Source organism: Barbatula barbatula (genome assembly GCF_947034865.1).
Source record: "Barbatula barbatula genome assembly, chromosome: 20".
Taxonomy (NCBI): domain Eukaryota; kingdom Metazoa; phylum Chordata; class Actinopteri; order Cypriniformes; family Nemacheilidae; genus Barbatula; species Barbatula barbatula.
In genome coordinates this window covers 716,235-739,375 of record NC_136783.1, presented here as the reverse complement: position 1 = coordinate 739,375, position 23,141 = coordinate 716,235, and the positions used below count along the sequence as shown (strand labels likewise).

Sequence of the window (23,141 nt, the reverse complement as noted above, 5' to 3'; positions counted from 1 at the left end):
ATGCTTGACATGTTAAAAAACGAGTTGGACGTGTGACGTAGTATTTCTGCACTCAATACACTCCCCCAGCACTCCAACTTGTTTCGGAAAGTTTTTTTATAATTCTGGATCCCTGTGTCGTCACAGAGTCCACCCAACCGACGAGCGAGACCCGCTTACCATCAAGATTAGATTATCTGTGCTGCGTCAAGAGGGGCTGCGCTGCGGCTCGTTACTCTTGTGATAGTGAAGTTGAGGCGTGTCTGTTTGTTCACAGCATTTCAGTGATGACTGTTATATAAACGGTGGATATAACGCTATATTTGGAGATGGTTTGAAACTTATAGATGGAGCGGTCCAAGTGCTAAAAGATGCCGGGCATGAACTGCCGGCAATAAGTCAAACTAAGTCATACGTCTTTGTTTGGTTGGCAATCGGCATGTATGTGCATAATTGTGTGCTCGTGCTGTAGTTCCGTCCCACTCCCAGCCTCCAGCAGACCCCGTTTTTCCGGAAATAATCGTACAGATCTAGCTCTCTTTTTAAATGCGATCAAAGCAATGTGGCGGGGGTACGGAGCCAGAATCAGCATCACCTGGGAGATAGCCCTTGGACCGGAGCACCCCGTAACCTGAATAATCCTGATTTCTCTCTGTCACTGCAAAATTATTAATAAAACCTCCCCTCTGTATAGGCACTCAAGATTAATATGAGTTTGGCAGAAACTGCATGTGATACGCCATCTTTAACATAGAATACCACCGGGTGTCCTAGTCATAATTTCATCTAGATATCTATTCTGCAATTTTGACTCAACACCATTTGGATTAATTTATCTACAATGTGATTCTGACTAGTCATAATATGCAATAAAGGTATCTATAGTACAATGTTATTTTGACTTGTCATATTGTACTTTCAAGATATCCATTAATGCTGTTTTGAGTAGAACAAACTATAATTCAAATATCTATAATTTATTTTGCACTAGGCATTATTGTAATAAGAGATATGTAAAATTAAACAAAATTTCTTTCTGCTTCTCGAATCTAATTAGCTGAAAGCCGTGCGATATTCCACCAGTATCATCACAAAACAACGCTTCACCGTTTGTGTCACTCCGCCATTAGGCTAAGTTGGGCTAATGAAACTAAACAAGGAATGAAGTGCTGCAGATATCTGAAAGTAATTTATTACTAGCCAAATAACAATTGTTGATATCTTGAGTTGTATTTTTTACTAGGCAAAACCTAAGATCTCACTTGAGATATCTCCAAATGTAATGATGGATATCTCAATCTGATGTTAGATTGTTGTCGGAGCCTGTGACCATTGAGACACAGTGCTCCAGACACAAAGCCCCAGAGTCCCACCTCATGGTGCTTTCCCAGTCCTGCTACCCTCTCTCCTATCGCTTCCTGTCTCTCTCTACTGTTCTCTTGACAGAAAATAAATAAACAGTATTTACATAAATGTAAATTTTGTGTTCAACCTTTCCAAACACAACCCAGCCCATTCTTTCTTTACACATTTTATTCTGGTTCCTTGACATAGCAATGTACTAAAACAGGAATTGTGGAAGTATGAACATGCCAGAAGTAAAACACATACCCACTCTCCCTACAGCATGTGTGCGTCCCAGGCCGTTGGTCTGCTCTTTGACAGTCCAGGTCTTGAAGAGTTGTTTAAAGAGAGCTGATTCTCCTCCATCACAGACAGTTTCCACTTTAGTAGTATTTGGATAACCCTTTATTTTAATGAACTCCTGGAGAAACCCAAAAATATGATCAGAATACAAATAAAAAAACTTGGTTCATCTTTTATAATCACATCAATGCAGGAAGATTGTGCTTTCTGAGGTTTCTTGTTATTGTGTTGCTTATAACTAGTTAGACCCTATCTCATTGAGCATACGGAAAAACTCCTTGTCCAGGCCCTGGTAATCTCAAGGTTGGACTACTGCAATGCTCTCCTTGCTGGTCTGCCTGCAAAGGCTATCAAACCACTTCAGCTGGTTCAAAACGCAGCAACACGCCTCATCTTCCAACAGCCCAAAAGGGCTCATGTACTGAGCTCTCCACTGGCTACCGGTTGAAGCCTGTATCAGATTCAAGTCACTGATGCTTGCCTACAGGACTATCACTGGATCTGCACCGGCATTCTTTCACACCCTCCTATAACCCATCAAGAACCCTGTGTTCGGCAAACGAGCAGGCCTTCTTTGCCTTCTCATAATGGCAGTAAATCTCTTTCCAGCTCATTCTCCTTACATTTATGCATTTAGCTGACGCTTTTATCCAAAATGACTTCCATTGCGTTATCCTATACATTTATACATAGGTATGTGCAATCCCCTGGGATTGAACCCACAACCTAATGCAATGCTCTTACCACTGAGCTACAGGAACATTCTTCCTAACTAAATGAAAAAAATATATATAATAATTTACACTAACCCTCACTCTTTCTCTCAACAGGAAGTGGTCTAGCTTATTGCTCCTGTATGACATACCGCTTACTGCTCCCTGAACTCTTTGTAAGTCGTTTTGGATAAAAGCGTCTGCTAAATGACTAAATGTAAATGTTTTTTTATGTTGATGCTTTGAAACTGTCTGTTGCCACTAGGGATGTTCATATGGACTGTTTGTAAAGCCACGGCAGCAGATGGAGCCATCGACGGAGGACTGACTGTGTAAGGGACCGGAACAGTGAGGCAAGAGAACACAGGAAGTTGTCTTTTAAACAAATGGGGTTTTATTACCCAAAATGTTGAGGAGTTACATAAGGACCAGAATTAATAGCTAGGCCTTAAAACAATCAACAAAACAGTGACTGCATATAGGCTAATGTACATAGCCTTGTAACTCAAGACTAACTGAACAAAAAACTGCCTCCTAACAAAGACACAGAAGGGAGCTTATATAACGGCTAAGCAAAACCAAATAACATAGAAGGGGTAAAAAAACTAACACTTAACACCACAATAATTAACTAAAGGCAAAATCCCCCCTGGCACATGTTGAGACATGGTATGGCATAATGGGCTGGCTTCCGGATATAGGTCTCCTCAGCCCTCCTCAGCCACTCCTTTTGCCCAACCAGGAAGTGACCGCCCCAAACGATCCAGGTAACTCAAAGAAACATGTGATTAATGCACTCCCTGTAAATCAATGTCAGGTAAAGCAAAATAAACCAAATCAAAGAAACTGTCTTGTGTTTGTTATTTAAATATCAGTTTAGATGACTGTAAATAATCAGTGCAACAAACTAAAGCGAACGAATAAAACTGTAATCAAATGTTTAGAATTGAGGTGATGTTACCCTGTGTGGCCGTAGCCATCACAGACTGGTTACCGCTCCTTCTGCAGACACTTACTGTTTGGCAGCCATATAGAGGGTATGGGTGTGTCGTCACCTTACCAAGTGAACTCCATGTGAGCACGCCGGAGCGTGCCCTTCTGGGTGGCAAAACACTTCGCAATATATCTGCTTACAATATTAGGAAACGCAATTCCGTGCAACCTTTCTGTTTCCAGGAACAGCTGATTCCTCATAGGGAAGCCGTAAGGATCGCGTCAAGTCTAGCTGCTTGTAATTTCAGCAAATAATTGAGTTTTTCAGGATTATTTGTTTCTCCTGTTCTCCTCAGACATTTTAATAAGTGTTTTACCACAGAGGGGCACGTGTCCTGGTATGTTCACGTGTGAAAGTGACGTCTGTCATGAACAGGGTGGTAAGACAAGGACAGAGGACCCAGGCGCAGACAGCGGGTAAGGGGTTAACACAAGAAAAAACTATGAGGGGGTAACATAACAAAAGAGGGATATATGATAACAAGACACTTCAGGACTAGGACTAACTACACTTAAACAAGACTAAAATAAACTTTTAACTTACTGACCCTTTTGGATTGTTGCCTGATTGGACTGATCATTTTGGGATATTGACCCAATGTTTCACTCTTTTATTACGTTTTGAACCTGTTTGCCTTTCCGTTCAATAAATCTCTGCAGATGGATTCTATAGAAATCCAAGCCTAATCATTTCACTGTTACTGTTAACCGATAGTCACATTTTTGACAGATTAATACTATCAGTTACACAATTTAAAATGTTATGTTTATTATTTTAAGTTTAACTTTTATAAATGTTTTTAGCTTCAATATTCTGATTATGCTCCACACTTGTGTAAGTGTGAAACCGCTGTGGCTGTGATCTGTTCATATGCATGCTTATTTCTGTCATTACGGTAATGTAGGGTCAATGAAAGATTATGTCGGGCTTATCAGTGTACTTAAGGTGAAATAAGCAAAGGCAGAAAAGTTGGTGTTGCTGAGCAAGTTTTGAGTTAAAAGCACCACAAAATGTCATAGGTCCTCTCCGTCAGCCACAAAAAAAGAGTTAGGACTATACTCACTGTCCAATGGCCAGGGATTTTAACCCCTCCCCTCCAGGCCCAATTTACAACAAACCAATCAAAAAGTGAAGGGCAAAATAAAACCCCGCCCTATCTTTTTTTCTAATTTCAGAAGCCATTTCACTCAGATATACAGATACGAAAAAGAAGTCAATTGCAACTTCTGTTTCATGGTGAGTTTAAATAGACAAATCAAACAAAGAAAACAAAATGAGATGATTAAGAGACACAGATGAACAAAGTTAACTAAAAGAGTGAATGAACTAATGAATATGAGCACAGACTAAAACTAGGACATAGAAAAGAATCATGTTGTACCTAACAGCAACAGTGTTGACATTGTTATTAAAAATGTAAATCATGTGTAGGTAATGTAAGAAAATGTAAATCAGACATGTTAATCGTTAATGTAAAATAAAAACATGGCAGCATATACAGTACATTGCGATGCACCGGTAATGTGATAAAGGGGGATTTTCAATGGTTAGAAATATTTCAACCTGTTTATTAAATTGTTTGAAAAATTGGACATGAAAGAGTGTTTCTCAATTATTGGGCGTTAAGGTATTAATATTTGTAATCTGCAGTCATTTTACTTCATCACTGTCATTCTGCATTTCATCCTGGCAAAAATTTGGGCTGCCTTTATTTGTGGTGGGTGTGTTTAGAATAGGGGCGTGGCGTGCATAAGGCATTGCAGGTGCAGCTCTAGAACATGCTAGTTATGTGTAAGATGACATCTTCGACCATACAATGGTAAACATGATTTCATTAACTAGGACATTCCAGGTTCAACATTGTTCTTACTGCAATAACATGTCTATCAAGCAATCAGATTTTAGGGTCAATGGTAAAGTTTTAGGTTTGGGACTTGTATTGCATTTATACTAGCCTATTACTTCCCTCTGAATTTAGGGGTTGGTTATGTTTAGGTGGTGAGGGTTATGAGTAGCATTCAGGCCAGGTTATGTTATGTTTTCGCATGAGTTTGCAATGGTACAGCTGAAACTTACCAAAGCTCTGGTCATTGCTGCTTGTCTCTCTGCTTTGTTTGCTGTCTTCCCTTTCCACACAAATATTGACACTCCCCCCTGGTCCAAAATATAACAGTCCTGCACACAACCGTATACGTATCATTAGAGTAAAGCTGTTACAAACACTAGTAGGAGTGCCCGGCAGGTCCACAAGGAGGCACTCCAGGCCAAATATTTGCCACTCATTTTGGACTCATTAGCCAGTTTAGGGAGCCTCACAGATGACGTTTTTTCGGAAGTGAGTTTGCATTTTAGGTTTTCCGGTTCCATCGCTCCAAAGTCTATGGTTTTCTGAATGGGTTTTTGGTAAATCGATCGAAATAAGGTCTGTGGTAAATAAAACCTCTTAATATTTTCATGTTTTATTCTATGACATAAAACATACCAATTATGTATTATTTTTTAAGCCTTATTTTGTCTTTAAAACAGTGGTTGCTAACAAGTTGCTAAGAGCGATTACTTCCTTTAGCAGGGACGTTAGACGTGTAGTAATTACTTACCAGGTAATACATTTTTAATTAAATTTAAATAGAGTTGTCGGAGGCTTGGTGGCAGGGACGTTGATATCCAGCGACCTTTAGTGTATTCTGTTTATAGCATCGCTTTAGCTTTATAATTCTGCCGATTGTATTTAAATGTGGTGTCAATTTGTAAAGATATTTTTTTTTATTTACTATAAAGGTATTATTTTTTGCAATCTTCCAAGTGTCTATGGGAAAAATGCATAGGCTTTCAGTAGAGGGAATCATCTCGGCACTTCTTGGTTAATCTACAAAAATACGTCATCTCTGAGGTACTGGATTGCATTTACCTGTGTCTTGTTATCTGTTGCACCTCGACCTATTTAAAGGCATTAAAAGTTAACAGCAACAAAATGATTGTTAGTTTATGCCGTGAACCTCTTTTAGGAATAAAGTGTTTAGTCAATAGTGATGAATTATTATAGCAACCGTTGTAAACACGACGGCTTTGTGTCGTTTCCAGGGGGTCTGTTATAGAATGCGACACTCATGTCTACTGGAAATCCTGTGAAATTTAACCAATCAGACGACGACTTTGAACGTGCTGAAGTGTTTCCAAAAAAGTGTGCCAAATGCATCAGATGTCCAGCCGACAGATCGTGGGCGTGAAGGCTGGGACTTCTGTTAACGTAGCCTGATCTGTGATTCCTGTCTCGTTTCCCCTGCCTGGTATTTCAAGTATGGTTCTTCTCCAACTTGTTTCCGAAAGTTTTTTATAATTTGATCATTCCTATTCTTTTCACTGGGTAATGGTTTGAAACTATTAGATGGAGTGGCCCCAGTGCTAAAGGATGCCGGACATGAACTTCAAGTAGTCAGTCAAACTAAGTCATATGTCTTTGTTTTGTTGGCAATCTGTGTGTAAATGCATCATTTACAAACACAAAGAGATTAATGTGATGATGTGTTGCTTCCTCGTGCTGTAGTTCCATCCCACTCCCCAAACTATTTCTGAAATAATCACACAGCTGTATCTCTGTGTGATCAAAATTTAAAAAAATACTCTTCGAAGATGCGATGTATCCAATACTACCGTATAGGCACTCAAGATTCATATGACATTGGCAGAAACTGCCTGTGATAAGCCGTCTTTAAACATTTGGATCAAAGTACAGAGCAGTCGTGTGGGTGTATGTGAAATGAAGCTTCAGACGTCATTGGTCAAGTGATTTTGATAGAATGAATCAAGCATCGATACTAAACTTTACAAAAAATCGCTTCATTTCTCACAGCTAACATCACTAATTGGACGGATAACCTGTGTTTCACCTTGGATCCCTGTGTTGCAGTGTGACAGAAGGATGCCTAAGACACTGTAGACTGATCATCGCGGATTAACCGTGTTATCATCGCGAAATTAACTGGATTCTGGAAAACTTCTCTTTAGTTTTCTAGTAAGACTTTTGAACATTTAGATAATTTGTTGTGCAAGCAGTGTGCCTGTCACAGGGACCGACATGCTATGGTCTTATATTTCTTATAATCATATCTGTGCCTCATTTAAACTGGTTATTATCAATCAAAACACATTACAGTGAAACTGGACTAAACCACAAAAGCATGGTTTAGTGCAGTAATGTCATGTACTTACATCATGATTCAACATGTCCTGTGTTAGTGGACTGGTTGCGATCTCAGTGATCTTCATAGTTCCATTCTCATCTGAGACACTTTAGAAAGAGAAGAGAACGTTTCAACACAAAACAACAACATGACTTTAGAGCCCCTTTAACATGGTTTACATTAATTTATTTTTATTGTTCAAATCTATGAAGTAAAGCTGACACTCCAGTGTTACAGTGTGCATAGCATGTTGAGAGACGCTTTGCAACCTGACACAAATCCATGAAAGGGCCTGAAGTCAGTATGATCATCAATCATGTGTTAAATGACATTTTAGTGGCCATATGGCATGTAAATTTGATCGTATGTACTGGTAGAGGGTGAGCTTAGTCAGTTGGTCCTGGTCTGATATTTCATCAGGCATTCCACTGGGCAGCACAGAGGGCCGTTCTCCAAGAATGCTGGTCATAATGTCCATTAGCTGAGGGGACTTTGCTTCTTCATCCCCCTCAATCACCCCAATCTCTGCCCGACCTCCTCGTTCCCGGTCCCTGATGTCCTTGGCCAGCATCATGCCCTTACAGTCAACAAGAAAACTGCATAAACAGCATAAAAGTAGCACTGCACTAACAAACATTAAATTATTTGCATTTTGAAGTCTTAATTTTACTTGCATTTTTGCACCTTTGAGGGACGCTGCCAAAAGAAACCTTTGCCGTGTTAGGGGCTGGTTAAAGTGAAGTGTACTATACACTATAGAAATTTTATGCAAAACAATTTACACTAAAAAAAGAGTACATTTTAAAGCTGTGAAATCAATTAAGGAAATCTGAGTAACTCCAATATATTTGTATATAGTGTATATTAAAAAATATAATTTGTTCTGGGTAGAGACATTTACCATTGGATGCTTTATATACTGTATGTCCCACTGAAAGTTTGGAAAAATGATTTTAAAAGATTTGCGTTAAGTTAATATAGCTGTTTATTTTTATGATATTTACTCAGCCTACAGACTTATTTTTTAGAGTGCACTAAACAAATAGGGCTATATATACCACTAAAAGTGGTCCTTGGCTTGTAATCATATAGGGGAACCACGTTTAGTGCTATAAAGAACCATATCTTGGTGCTTCGGTGGTCCTCCAGCAGTTCTTTGGGTTATCTGAGGTGCAAAAGAAGAATCGCTTAACATGTTCTTTAGATGGAAACAGTGCTATGTACCACCTCATTCACCCCAAAGAACCTCTGAAGAACCACTTAAGCACCAAGATATGGTGCTATATATAGCTCTAAAACTGGTTCCCCTATGACAGTGTTTCTCAAGACACTCCCCACTTTGGAGGTAGGGAAATGTTCCGAGCCCCACCTGTCCCAAATCACCCCAACAAAATGCTAATAAACTTTGTCCACTATCTAGCATGGTGTTGACTGCAGGTGCCGAATTTCCGGTTTTCTTTTCATTCCATGTCACAAACATTGTAGGGTCGGACCAATAGACGATGGATGCCAAAAGAAGATGCGCCTCACTTTATAACTATTTTAATGAATATAACATCAGAATAAGAATACAATCAAGCCTCACTTTATAACTGTGAAGCTCTGAATTGATAACTGCCCAGCTTGCGCTGTATAAAGATGTGTCTATGCACTCAAAGGGTGTAATTTGTTTTGAGAATTGCGGGGGACACAAAATGGGGGAAAATGTTTTCGGTTTTTTGAATCCCATTTCCTGCATTTACATACGTTTAGGCACTATGGTGATACAAAATCCATTAAATAATGAGCGAGGTGCGGATTGAGGGCAGCAAGGGATTTTCTCCTTAGCGAATTCACTATCACAAACTCACAATACCTGTGTTTTGCATCGTTTTTGATTGTTTAAATTGAATAAACCATGAAACCACACAGTGTTTTTATTGTGTAGCAAAGGTGTTTATAAAGGGGAAAAATCCGTGGATTGACTGAGAAAAGGAGGAAAAAATAAAAGTAAGACCTGAATCTGCAGTCGGGAGGAGACGAGCCGGTGTCCTACCCGTCAGATTATCCTACCAGTAATGCGCACATCAATATTACGTCATTTTTTGCATCATTCTACTTGTTTATTTTATACTGCCACTGTATTTTCGTTGTTAAATCATTCTACATATTTATTTAGTACTGGTAGTACAATGTGAAAGGGTATTACGCTGTTAATGAATCCAACATGTTCCAACATTTTAATCTGACAGGGTATTTTGCATTGTAAAATCATCCTACCTGTTTATTTTGTCTGTATTATCAGGTTTAGATTATAGCCTAAATTTAGGAAAATGTACATCCTTCAATTTGCAGGTTATAATTAGAAATATTCAGTTTACGTGTCTTTGGTCCGATAAGTAATATTTCTGTTTTATTCTAATTTAAAAGAAGGAAATTACAAGTCATCCAATGTTTTATATCTTCAATGCACAGGAATCATCTGGTCTTGATGAGATATATAGCTGAGTATCATCTGCATAACAGTGGAAGCTAATACCATGTTTTCTAATAATGTTTCCGAGGGGAAGCATGTATATTGAGAATAGCAGGGGTCCTAGAACCGATCCCTGAGGTAATCAGTGGGTCAGCTGTGGCCTAGTGGTTAGAGCGTTGGGCTTGTTCGAATCTCAGTGCCAGCAGGTCATGACTGAAGTGCCCTTGAGCAAGACACCTTACCCCTAAATGCTCTGCAGTAATGTGACACTGTAAAAAAACTACTTGTAAGTCGCATAGCGTCTGCCAAATGAATAAATGTAAAAATGTAATCTATAATTTACTTGCGTTAGATTGGATGATTCCCCATTTAAATGCACAAACTGATGTCTGTCTGATAAGTAAGATCTGAGCTAAACACTAGCTACTGTTAAAAGAACAAGCACTTATTCCGGGAATAACAACAGTCTCATATTAAACTTGTTTATTTAAAATAAACCACATAACGCGGCTCAAGGCAGCGACAAACTCACAACATAATTTTTTCTGGTATCATGTTTATGTTTGATATCAGTGAAAAACTAAATGTATTTAATTCGGTTAATAAGGGTTCGTTCTATTAACAGAAGCTGGTGTTTATTACAAGTAAGGTTGGACAGAAATTTGGGCACCTGGTCGTTGTTCAGGTCGTTGAACATAAGTACTTTGAGTTTGTCATAGTGAATTCCAATGGAGAAAATTGAAAACCACCGTTCAGTAAGCTAATTTTAGAGTGTGTACGCAACGCCCACATCAACAGGGAAATCTGCTCGGTCCTACTTTTCTGTGGCAATGATGTTGTACAGTTAAAAAATCTAAAACTAATTTGAAAGTGGGGGGACACGAACAGGATTTTGAAAAGTGGAGGAGACATGTCCCCCCTCGGAAATAACGCCCCTGTGAGACGCACCTCACGTTAAAACACCGCAGGGTGATATCATCGTCCATCACGATGTTTCGATGTATCCATCATCCGATGCAAATGTGGTAAACATGGCCCAACACTAATCCAAAATTGCTAACTGTTATACCCGCTACTGCCTACCGCCACTCCACATTAAAGTTTATGTGCCGCTTCAAGTAACATTCCAAGGCTACTATTGTTCCATGTGTCATTTTCTTTGCAGTCTGAGGTTGTTTTAAGTAAAGCTTGCATTTAAATGTGTCGTTGTTTTGTTTTGTGTATGGTCAAAATATAAAGGAATTAATAAAAATTACCCAATTTCCTCCAGTTTGTCAAGCCCCACCTGTAATGTATCTTTTCCCCACCAGTGGGCCCACGCAACACTGAGAAACGCTGTCCTATGATAACGAGCAAAGAACCACTTTTCGTGCTATATAGTACACACTCTTAAACACCCTGGATTCTTTCAACTCATGGTTGGGAAATTATGGAGGAGACACACGTCTGCGCAGCTCGCGTTGTATAAAGAAGACGTGACTCACATGAGTTAATTAAGACCATTGGTTTACATTAAGTCAGAAATGTCACCCAACCATGTAAAGTAATTTGGTCATTTCTTGGAAGCAATATTGCCCTTTATGACCACATAATGCTGAGTGTGGTGTTTGTGTAATTTATTTTTCAAACTGAGGTCACGATGTCCTAATCCTGAAATTCTAAACCTATTTTAACCTATTCTTATATAAATGAAGCAAAGAAGCAACTGTTTTTCTTCAGAGGATTAATATTTGTTTGCAATAATGACCTAATCCTTTCTTAAAACCAGGTTGTGATGGCTGGACATGCACCAATTTGAATTAAAAAAGGCTCACCAAAGTTTCACCAAAAATATTTCCCATAAGAGCAACAAAATCAGAACACATAAATTGATCAACTAGATGTGAACCTTCAACCGTTCTTGTTTGTTGCTTTCGGGCCCATTCCACTGGATAATGGTCTTGCCAAGATCCAGGAGAAAAACACTGCCAGTGTCAAAACTTCCCCAACTCATTTCCACCTAAAACACAAAACTAAAGTTATTGGCCTAAAAGTCTCCAGTTGTGTCTGTTCTGGACATTTCTGGATTTTAAATCAAGATGTTTGTGATTTTACAGAAGACAAGCGTTTGCTCACCTCTGTACCAGTCACCTTCCTCTTTCCTTTCACGTGAAGCAGTCTTTGAATGTCATAAGTGTTTGTCTGCACATGATTCATTCCAGTGGACACGCCTCCTGACTTGTATCTGAGAAAAAAAACACAGTGTCAACAACTCTTAGATGAGTGATTTGTATTATTGTTATTACACCGTCAATCAAATCCGGTTAAAAGTGAACAGCGATCAGTTATTGAGCAAGCAAATAAAAAGTCAGCATTGAAACCTCAAAACACAAAGATGAGCTGCAGTTTTGCATTTCAAACAGAGATGATGATAGGGAGACAAAGGTTTGCAGCTAGATGAATAATGAACCTTAAACACTTGTGCTCACATGATGCCCTGTTTAAAGTATCCACAGAAGATGCTGGACTCGTGGTGCTGAACCTCACGGTGCTGCACGGGTGAGGTTCCCAGGAATTCATCCAGCTGCATGGCATAGATTGCAGCAGCTCCTTGCTCATCCTGTGTAGACGTGGAACCTAGCCAATAATGTATGTCATAGTATGCTGATTTGCCAGCCTTGCGTGTCTGCGGATGGATAAAAGACATTGAAAGCAGGAAACTTCTGAATGAAACGGGGATATGATGAGCAAACCAGAAAAAAGTACTTTTGGAATATTATTTTTGCTTTGGAACATATGTTGGTGTTAGATGTTTATAACAGGGGTGTCAAACTCAATTCCTGGACAGCCACAGTTCTGCACAGTTTAGCTCCCACCTTAATCCCCTGCCGCCAGTTTGACAGCTGTGGTTTATGGGTATTCAATTGAAATATTTTGCATGCACTTACTTGCAACAATAAATAGCAGTCGCTTTCATAAAATTGTCCATGAGCACTTTCCGGGACCAAAACCAGATTCATTTTCTAGGGTAAAAAAAGTGTGAAATTGTCACATTTGGCTTTAAAGTGAGCCAAAGCAGATTTAATTAAACAAAATGGCTATAAAGAGGTCATCAGAACAAATCAACGAATAAGTCAAGTCAAGGCAACTTTATTTATATAGCGCCGTTCACTATTTCCATTGTTACAAAGCAGCTGTACAAGAAAACACATTGACTGTGAGCTAAACATATAAGTCAAAACAAAAAAGGTGAAAACACAGAAGACAGACACACACACAGATTCAGACACACGCACACAAAACACTCCAAACAACACGACCGACACGCACAAAGGCGCACACAGACAGACAGACAGACAAGCAGGTTAACTTACCCTCAGCTATACCCTGAACTCTGGGTTGGTTAACCCAAATCTTGCTTACTCTGGGTATATCGGTTCCAGAACACGTTTGAAGGGTTAGTTTAATGAACCTCACGAAAGATACCCAGAGTTAACGCTCGCTCACGGAAACAACATGAAGACATTAAAGTCAATGGATCACATTGACTTTAAAGTCAATCATCAGCTCACTGTCTTCCGGTAGACAGAGTTTCACCTAACTGCAGCGGAATCGGTTTGTTGTATCACTGCACTTGTACTTTCTTTCATATTAGTGTATTTTATTCATAGCATACATTGTTACTTATCACTGTTGTTGCTAAACTTATCCTGATATCTCAATAACCATCTCCTGGTTATTTATTTGAAGATCTTAAACCAAAACACTCAGCGCCGTTAGCATAGCACAAGCGTGCTAACAGGCTTTCTGTTTACACTACTAAATATCATCTCGCCTTCTAGTTTTCCTGTGTGCTAACAGTTTCTCTCTCAAGCGTATATACTAAGAATCACAGAGCAGCCTTGGTAATTTGGAATTACTCTTCAAACCCGGTGAGTTATGGCTTCTTCTCTTATTATTGTCACTTGCACCTCATGTCAAATGTTTAGCTAAGCCTTCTCAGTCAGCGGCGAGGGCTTTACATGCGATAAATGCAGGGAAATAGCTAGGCTGACAGAGAAGATCTCAGAATTAGAGTCTCGCATCCAATCTTTATCTGAGGATAGTAAGAATGTAAGGAGCTTAGAAAACACTTTGGATTCGAGCAATTATAGCGCACACAGTTCGGTTCCAGTTGAGCAACCCCCGCAGCTGGGAAGCTTTGTGACTGTGAGACGGTGTTGTCATGATTCCGCTATCATGTCATGTTTATTCTTGGTCTTGCAGCGGAGTCATGGCATAGCCTTAGGTTTTGTGTGAGAAAGACATGGCTTTGTTTTAATTCTGACTTGCCATGTGCTTTCTCGTGTCTCGTCAGTGTTTCCCGCCCTTATGTCTCGTTAACCTTCCCTGAGTGTTTCAGTACCCACACCTGACCTTTGTTAATTATCCTTTGTTAGTCTCCCTATTTAATGCCCTCTTGTCTACTGTCTTGTGCTCGTTCGTTGTACATGTTTTCCTGGCTTGTTCCTGTTTCCATGTCGTGTTCTTGAAGTTTACCTTGCTCCTTGTTTTGATGCATGTTTAGTTAGTCTTAGTTATTATAGCGTTAAGTATTTGTCTTTTGTTTTTTGCCCCCTCGTGGGAAGTCTTTGTTTTCTGTTTTTGATTCGTGCCTCAGTTCAGTTTTCCCAGAGCGAAGACATTTCGGATCATTATCTGGTATCATGCTTGCTTCACTACCCAATGGTGGCAAATCAAACTCCAAGTTACAAATATTGTAGAACAATAACTTCGACTACAAAAGGTGCATTTCTTGATAATTTGCCTGAATTGTCTCAAATCTCTACTATGAGTAATAACGTTGAAGATCTTGACTTTACCATTGAAAATATGAATAACACCTTCTCGGAAACGCTAGACATAGTTGCTCCTCTGCGCTTAAAGAAGATTAAAAATGACAGACTGACACCATGGAATAATGAACTCACTCAGGCTCTAAAGAAAGCGGCACGAAAAATGGAGCGCAACTTAAAGAAAACTAAATTAGAGGTTTTTCGTACTGCCTGGAACGATAGTATTAAAAATACAGGAAAGCCCTAAAAACGTCTAGATCTGCCTACCTTTCATCACTAATAGAAGAAAACCAGCATAACCCTAGGTTTTTATTTGATACAGTGGCTAAATTAAACAAAAATAAATCGTCAGCGACTTCTGATTCTGTATACCAGCATAGCAGTGATGATTTTATGAACTATTTCACAAATAAAATCAAAGATATTTAGAGAAAAAATTATAACTATGCAACCAGAAGTGAATCCCGCTGAACAAACGACTAACTACAGCGCCTCTAAGGAGAAATTATGTTTATTTTCTACCATAAATCACGATGAACTCTCTAAAATCATTTGATCATCTAAATCAACTTCATGCATGTTAAACCCTATACCTACAAATCTACTGAAAGAGATGCTCCCAGAAATTATAGATCCTCTACTTAGCATTATTAACTCATCTCTGACATTAGGACATGTGCCTAAAGCATATAAGGTGGCTGTTATAAGGCCCCTTGTCAAAAAACCCCATCTGGACCCTGGAGAACTAGTTAACTACAGACCTATTTCGAATCTAGCTTTCTTATCTAAAGTTCTGGAAAAAGTAGTCTCAACTCAAATATGTTCCTTCCTCCAAAGGAATGAGATTAATTAAGATTTCCAGTCTGGATTTAGAGCACATCACAGTACAGAGACTGCTCTGATCAGAGTTACAAATGATCTGCTAATGGCGTATGACAGAGGTTGTATCTCCTTATTGGTGCTGCTAGATCTTAGTGCTGTTTTCGACACCATTGACACAGCATGCTCCTACATAGACTCGAAAATGATGTCGGTATTAAGGAAATAGCTTTGAAATGGATTAGATCTTATTTATTGCGACCGTTTTCAATATGTAGCAATAAACAATGAGGTATCACGCAAATCGAAAGTCCAGTACGGTGTACCACAGGGCTCAGTCTTAGGGCCTATGCTCTTCGCATTATACATGCTACCTCTAGGAGATATAATAAAGCGACACGGAGTAAGCTTTCACTGTTATGCTGATGATACGCAACTTTATATTTCCTCGAAGCCTCATGAAACACAGCAATTCCATCGAATAGTGGAATGCATAGTCGATTAAAAAACTCCTGTTCACTGCAGTGATTCGGGGCAGCGTTGTGGCATGAAGTCACAGCGTCTCGTTCCCTCCATCAGGGAATGGAGGTTACAGACATAACCGAGACGTTCCCCTTCAGTCGGTCTCTCGACGTTGTGAGAGACTGACTGGGGATCTATCTTAAACGCCACAGCGCTTGCACCGACATCACAACCTCTAGCGGAGCGACCCTGACTGGGCTAGCGAGTCACAAGAGTGCTACAGCGAGACGTAATCTTCCAGTCATATAGTATTGGTCATACTGAGAAGCCTCTACTGACGGCCTCACGGACAGTGGCGTACGCCTCTAGTAGCGAGGAGCTGTCCGGAGCCGAACACCGGCGAAAGACTGCTCTCCTCTTAGAAGAGTGTGTTACGGAGGCCACATCCTACCAGGAGGGGAGGTTACATGTGGAGACACTAACATGGTCTCACCGGCGGGGAGAACAACATGCGCAAAAAAGGTGTCAGCCCGAGTAGGGGGACAAATCCAGGTGGGATTACTACCGGCGGGGACGTCACAGATTCACCAATCGGGAAATCATGAGTGAGGAATTCAACACACGGGACGACCCAGAGGGGAGTCACTACGTATGGGGCACTAGTCCTTGTACAGGGGTCTGCCTGAGCAGGGATGACTCTACCTATACCGGACCTGGTTCTAACAGACGGCTCCGCTCAGTCTGTTACCAAGTGCAAATGCTTAGTAATGGATGGAATGCCTATACTTCGCCACGAGAGGAGAAAGTAGGGAGGCTAAAATAGCGCACTAGTCTCACCTGGTGAGGGGAGAAGGCGCTTTCGCAGGCGTACGTCCAAACCAGGAGTCCGTCCTACACGCCGGGGGCGTTAAGGACATGGGCTGCAACTGGTTCCACGCGGAGATTGTAAAATCTTGCGAAGGTACTGGACAAAGCCCAACCCGCAGCATTACAGATGTCTGCTAGAGAGGCGCCCTGCGCCATTGCCCACGAGGAGGCCACACTCCGAGTGGAGTGGGCCCTCACTGCAAGCGGGCACGGGCGATCTTGGGACTGGTATACCACCGTGATGGCATCCACAATCCAGAGCGCCAATCTCTGTTTGGAGACAGCCCTCCTCGGGTGCTGTCCTCCGTAAAAGACAAAGAGCTGCTCGGAGCTTCTTAGGCTCCGTGTGCGGTCTAGATAGAGGCGCAGTGCGCGTACTGAACACAACACATTAGAGGTTGGGTCTTCCTCCCCTGAGGGGAGCGCCTGCAGGTTCACCACCTGGTCCCGGAAGGGAGTGATGGGAACCTTGGGCACGTAACCGGGACGGGGTCTCAAGACAACGTGAGAATCGCCGGGCCCGAACTCTAGGCACCCTTGGGACACGGAGAATGCCTGTAGGTCCCCCACCCTCTTGATGGAGGCGAGCACCGTCAGGAGTGCAGCTTTCATCGACAGATGAGGAAGACTAGCAACTCCGAGAGGCTCAAACAGGGCCGTACCAAGGCCCTGTAGGACCACGTTAAGGTCCCAAGAGGGTACAGAGCGCGGTCGAGGTGGATTCACCCTTCTCGCGCCCTTGAGGAACCTGGTGACCAAGTCGCGCTGACCGAGAGACTTACCCTCCACGAGATCGTGATGCGCGGCAATGGCAGAAACATACACTCTCAGCGTGGAAGGGGAGAGATTACTCTCAAGTCTCTGCTGTAAAAAGGCCAGCACCGACCCGATCGGGCAACTCCGCGGGTTCTCCTCCCGGGGAGAACACCAGGACGAGAAGAGGCGCCACTTATAAGCGTACAATCGCCTAGTGGCAGGGGCTCTAGCCTGCAGAACAGTCTCCCGGACCGCTACCGACAAGCCCCTTAGGGTCTCTAAGCCCCTGCAGAGGCAGCCGTTTTTGCCAGAGGGGAACTGGAATCCCCTGGTTAGGCCTGGTTTCCCTCTGAGGTATTTTTCTCCTCCAATGGAGTTTTGCGTTCCTCGCCGCCGTTTGCATACTGTTTTGCACTGTTTGCCTGGCCGGTGGGCTGCTAGAATTTGATAGTCTTATTTAATTAACACTGCGTATAGGAATTTATTGTGTGTCTGATATTTGAACTGTGTTTTGACTTCCATAACCTTTTATGTTTTACGTATAGTCAATGTTTTCTTGTACAGCTGCTATATAAATAAAGCTGACTTGACTTGACTTGACAGAGTTCCTGAGTCACCATGGAAACGGCCGGGAAGCTTCAGATTTTTCACTTTAAAACAACGTTAGAAATCAGGTGTATAAAGTGCAGGTTTAAAAACCATAAAAGTCAAATTATTTCATTTATATGTTAGACGCCTTCAATTAATGATATAACTTAATATATAAATAGTTTAAATATACTGTATGTTCTATTTTTATACTGAAATATATACTCATCATGACTGTCTTTGTTAAATAAAGTGTAGATTTGTTTAGGTGTTTGTAACTGTTATTTTAATAAAATAATAATTTTTGTTCCTTCCCTGTATGTTCCTTTATGTATTGATTCAGCTTAGTCAACTGCTGATGTAGTCATATTTATTACAAATATTTTTTTAATTGGGAAAACTGCTTCATTTTTCATCATTTTGGAAAAACGTGTGATGCTTTTCAGTACACCACACTATGTATGATCATTATTTTTGAGTAGAGGCTGAAGGTCTGCTGGGACAGAGTTAGAGGTTTCAAATGTTAGGCCCAGTCACATGTCCAATATGTCATGTAGCCTAATATATGAAACGTTTGTCTCCAACTCAGTTTTCTCATTGTATTAACATCAATCAAACTGCAGTTGGTTTGTTTTGATATAAGCCATTATAACTAAAACAATACAGCAAACTAACACAATACAACATATAAAAAACATGATAACATAATAAAAAACATCAAATATTATATAGTAAGTGGGGAAGAGTAATGAGATGCAAATGCTTAATAAATAGTTCTGAAGTGTGTATACTTTTTAAACATCCAATCATATTTGTAGATTTAATAATAAACCTAATTAAAATTATGTAGAGTATTCAATGTAAACACATAAAGCCTTAGATTTAGAATAGGTGCATGTGCGCATTTGCAATGCAAACATTTGTATACTTTAACCACCTCCGAGGGTAGTGGGGGTCTCGAGTTACTCGCACTGTTATTTTGGGGGTTGCGGGCTGAAAAGTTAGGGAACCCCTGGTCTAGATCACATGACAATTACAGTTCCAGTGCCTTGCATCCAGGTACGGCTTTTCATAGTGTCACCATGTGCCGTTCAGACGTTTTCAATACCTGCGTTTAACACGACAGCTGCGATTCTCAACATTCTAAATGAGAAATGTATGTGTTTGTTCTGAAATTGGTTTGTTAAAATTATACTTATGCTTTAAATGCTACCAAATCTTCTTCTCATAAGCTCAATGTGGTTAACCATTTATTTTCATGAAACTTTCCAAAACACCCCCTCCGATAAACCGCACCCTCATAAGAAAGAGTCAAATTCACCCAGAGCCCAATGACAGATGTTATGCCAAAGGATCCATCAATTAAAACCATTTCAAGGCAATCCCACAATACAGAACCATCTAGAACAAACAGCAGTTATTATTGAAAGGCTTTTGAAAGGACCTTCACACTCTCTTGCGTTTCTGGATGTTCATTAGCCTATCCATCACTGGTTCACAGTCGTGCACACAAAAGACAATTCAAACACTACATAGAGCATATAATACAAATGACAAATTGAATATAATGAAAAAGTAGCGGATTGTGCCTATGGCGCATTTCTCGGCAGATCTCTCACAGAAAGGCTCATTTGTGCTTGAAACATGCAATACACCATGCACCAATAAAAGATTTGGTGTGATTCACTCTTTCAATCTCAAAATATTTCGTATCGTCTTGTGCTTGAATTGAAAACCTACCTCAATTCTCCAAATAAGTATCCCAGGACTGTTTGTGACCGCTCGAAATGTTTGTTGCATGATTGCTCACTGTGACCGACTAAAACACAACAGTGAAAACATCACATTAGACATTGATTTAGCATCGTTATAACAGGTTCCATGTTAAGACATTCATTGGTTTCAATACCAACTGTTAAAAAGCAAGAACCTACCTTCAGATAAAAGTCAAATACCAATTTTCAAAGGATGTTTCTCCTCCGACAGAATGATGAAAATGTGGATGTGTGCAGTCCAGTCAGTGACATCACCCTGATGCCAGCAATGCACAAAGCAAAACATCTCCTTTTTTGTCCTGTTCTACCTCTTCTTGTTTTGCTCATTTCACTAAAACTTCATTTGATTGCGTTTGCATCTGCCGTCAATTCATGCTGAACTCACCGGCCAATCAGAATAAAGAGATAAGAAACCAAGCACAGTCCAGGCAAAGTAGTAATGTAAACAAAGGCGATTTATTCAAAACAGAAGAAAATAGTCATAAGCAGTCACAGAGCAGATGCTAGCGTGTAAAGCATCACATGTTTGCTAACAACTAGCAGGTTTATACTGTCACATTATTATTCAGTTACACGATAAATAACATGATAATATTAATCCTATATTACATTTTCTGCGTACTAAAATATGATCTCATTCAAGACGATTTTTAATATGGATTTTGATAATAGCATTTCCTAGGATATGTTTGAATTGTCATTTTCACAATGTGGAAATGCAGTGATGACTAATTAACATGACATTGACCCTTCTGTCGACTTGCGGGTTATATCACTTTTATTCAAGTCAAATTTCCAAACAAATCAACATCAAGATGTTTAGTCTCAGATCTTCACTGCTTACCTAAAATAGTTTCTGCTTCTCTCCCACAATCGGCTTTGGCTTGATAACTAGCGATCTTTAGACATATACTTAGTGGACACTTTATGAGACACCCCTCCCCTCTTCAATTGCTTAGAATTTCAAATATCTCATCAGCCAATGATGTGGCAGAACCTCAACACATTTAGAAACGTCTGCGTGGTCAAGAGGATCTGATGAAGTTTGAACCAAGCGTTACATGTGTGACTTTGAACACGGTATAGCTGTTGGTGCCACATGGGCTGTAGGGTTGCCACCCATCCCTTAAAATACGGAATCGTACCATATTTGAGAATGTTTTGAATCAATAGGGGACGGACGGGTTTTGTCACGTATGTTCTATTATTTTTTAAAGCAGTCTCTCATGCAAATCATCCCACATGCATTTTGTGAAGACGCTTCCTTTCCTAATCTTGATTGGGTAATGCTTGATGTCATCGCTGGTTTGATTGCTTTGTTTAACCATCACACAGGAGGGCAGGTCTTTTGAGCAGAGTCTGCAAAGTTTTGGCAGAGAGTCATTTTAAAACGATGGCTCCAGGTGACCCCCTGCGTCTTAAAGTTTCAGAGCGGCTGTAAAAACACAGCAGAGTGGGAGGAAACATGCTTGGCTGTCAACTGCACAATTTGTCAGAGAGTGTTCTATGTGGTGCATGGCGCAGACGGCGACAACATGCCTCCGGAGAGCAGCATTCCCCCCAATGACAATGACAGAGCTCACAAAAACCAAAACACAGTCAGACAGTTCTTCATACCTCAAGCCTCTTCCGAAGCAGACATGGTAATGACAGTGTGATTATCAACAATGTTCAGATTAATTGCTATTTGTTAGAAATAATGTTAAAAATGTGACCCAGTCTATTAAACCCAGCTGAAGTCATTTTTTGTGATTTACTGTTTTCTACATGAAAATAAATATTTCATGTCAATATCTTTATATTTATTGAATATTTACTGAGTAACCATGTCAACAACTGAAAACATAGAATTAACATTAGAATTACATTTAGACACGTTGGCCTAAAATTCTGTAAATTACAACGTAAATGGATCACATTCCAATGTACATTTACATTTTACATTTAGTCATTTAGCAGACGTTTTTATCCAAAGCGACTTACAGATGAGGAAACATTGGAAGCAATTATAACAACATAGGCAACAAAATACATAAGTGCATCAAAACTAGTCCATTAAAGCCTAGCACAGTATACAAAGCTAAGAATAGTGAGAAGGAAAGGGAAAGGAATTATGGTAGAATCAAACCAATGTTGACAGAAGAGATGCGTTTTTAGGCGTTTTTTAAAGATGGCAACAGAGTCTGCTGATCTGGTAGCAGCTGGTAGATCATTCCACCAATATGGAACAGAGCCAGAGAAGGTACGGGAGAGTGACTTTTTTCCTTTTTGGGATTGTACCACTAGTCGTTGTTCCTTTGCAGACCGCAGTGATCTGGCAGGAACATAGATCTGCATTAGTGAGTGGAGATACGATGGTGCAGACCCGGTGTTGGTCTTGTAGGCCAGGAGCAAAGCTTTGAACTTTATGCGGGCGGCAACAGGGAGCCAGTGTAACCTGATGAAGAGCGGAGTTACATGCACTCTCTTCGGTTCATTGAAGACCACTCTTGCCGCCGCATTCTGGATCATCTGGAGAGGTTTGATTGTGCAAGCAGGAAGTCCAGCCAGAAGCACATTGCAATAATCCAGTTTGGACAAGACAAGAGCATGGACAAGGACTTGCGTAGAGTGCTCCGATAGGAAAGGTCTAATTTTCCTAATGTTGTAGAGGATGAATCTACAGGACCATTGGTGCTGGTGTAACCGGCAGAGTAGTCACTGTCGGGTTGAAGTTTGTCCCTCTGCAGCTACGGCAGCCCTCTGACGTCACCCGGTTAGCCATGAGTGGCTAAACAACTAATTTGTGGCTAGGCTAGTCTCTATAAGACGGTCTGCACGGTCGGGCTTTGAGATATTCGCTGGTGTCCAGATAGGTCTTCGGTCTTGTTAGGACTTGGGTATGTGGCTCTCCTGTGCAGCGAAGGGGTTTGACTGATTGCCAGATACTTCCGGGTAGTCGGGCTGTGGATTACCGAAGGTCTTGGGCAAAGCACCCGCCAGGTAGCTGTACCGCAAATAAGACGCGACGTCTAAAAGGTAAATGTTTAGTGTTTGTTACGAGTGGATCCGGGGTGTTAGGACTAATGTCAAGTCAAGTCAAGTCAGCTTT

The 23,141-nt window shown here is 40.6% G+C and overlaps 1 protein-coding gene across 1 annotated transcript in view; it reads right to left on the bottom strand.

Moving 5' to 3' along the window:
* Positions 1-20,356, bottom strand: part of avil (advillin) — a 33,427-nt gene extending 13,071 nt beyond the window's left edge. Inside the window, exons 1-10 of the mRNA XM_079483834.1 lie at positions 20,210-20,356; positions 20,016-20,094; positions 12,897-12,971; positions 12,438-12,634; positions 12,085-12,193; positions 11,858-11,968; positions 7,886-8,091; positions 7,543-7,621; positions 5,410-5,508; positions 1,591-1,744 (exon numbers count right to left, since the gene is read on the bottom strand). Coding sequence (XP_079339960.1) covers positions 1,591-1,744; positions 5,410-5,508; positions 7,543-7,621; positions 7,886-8,091; positions 11,858-11,968; positions 12,085-12,193; positions 12,438-12,634; positions 12,897-12,971; positions 20,016-20,075 — 1,090 coding nt within the window. The 5' untranslated portion in view covers positions 20,076-20,094; positions 20,210-20,356. The remainder of the gene's footprint in view (positions 1-1,590; positions 1,745-5,409; positions 5,509-7,542; positions 7,622-7,885; positions 8,092-11,857; positions 11,969-12,084; positions 12,194-12,437; positions 12,635-12,896; positions 12,972-20,015; positions 20,095-20,209) is intronic.
* Positions 20,357-23,141: the final 2,785 nt, after the last annotated feature.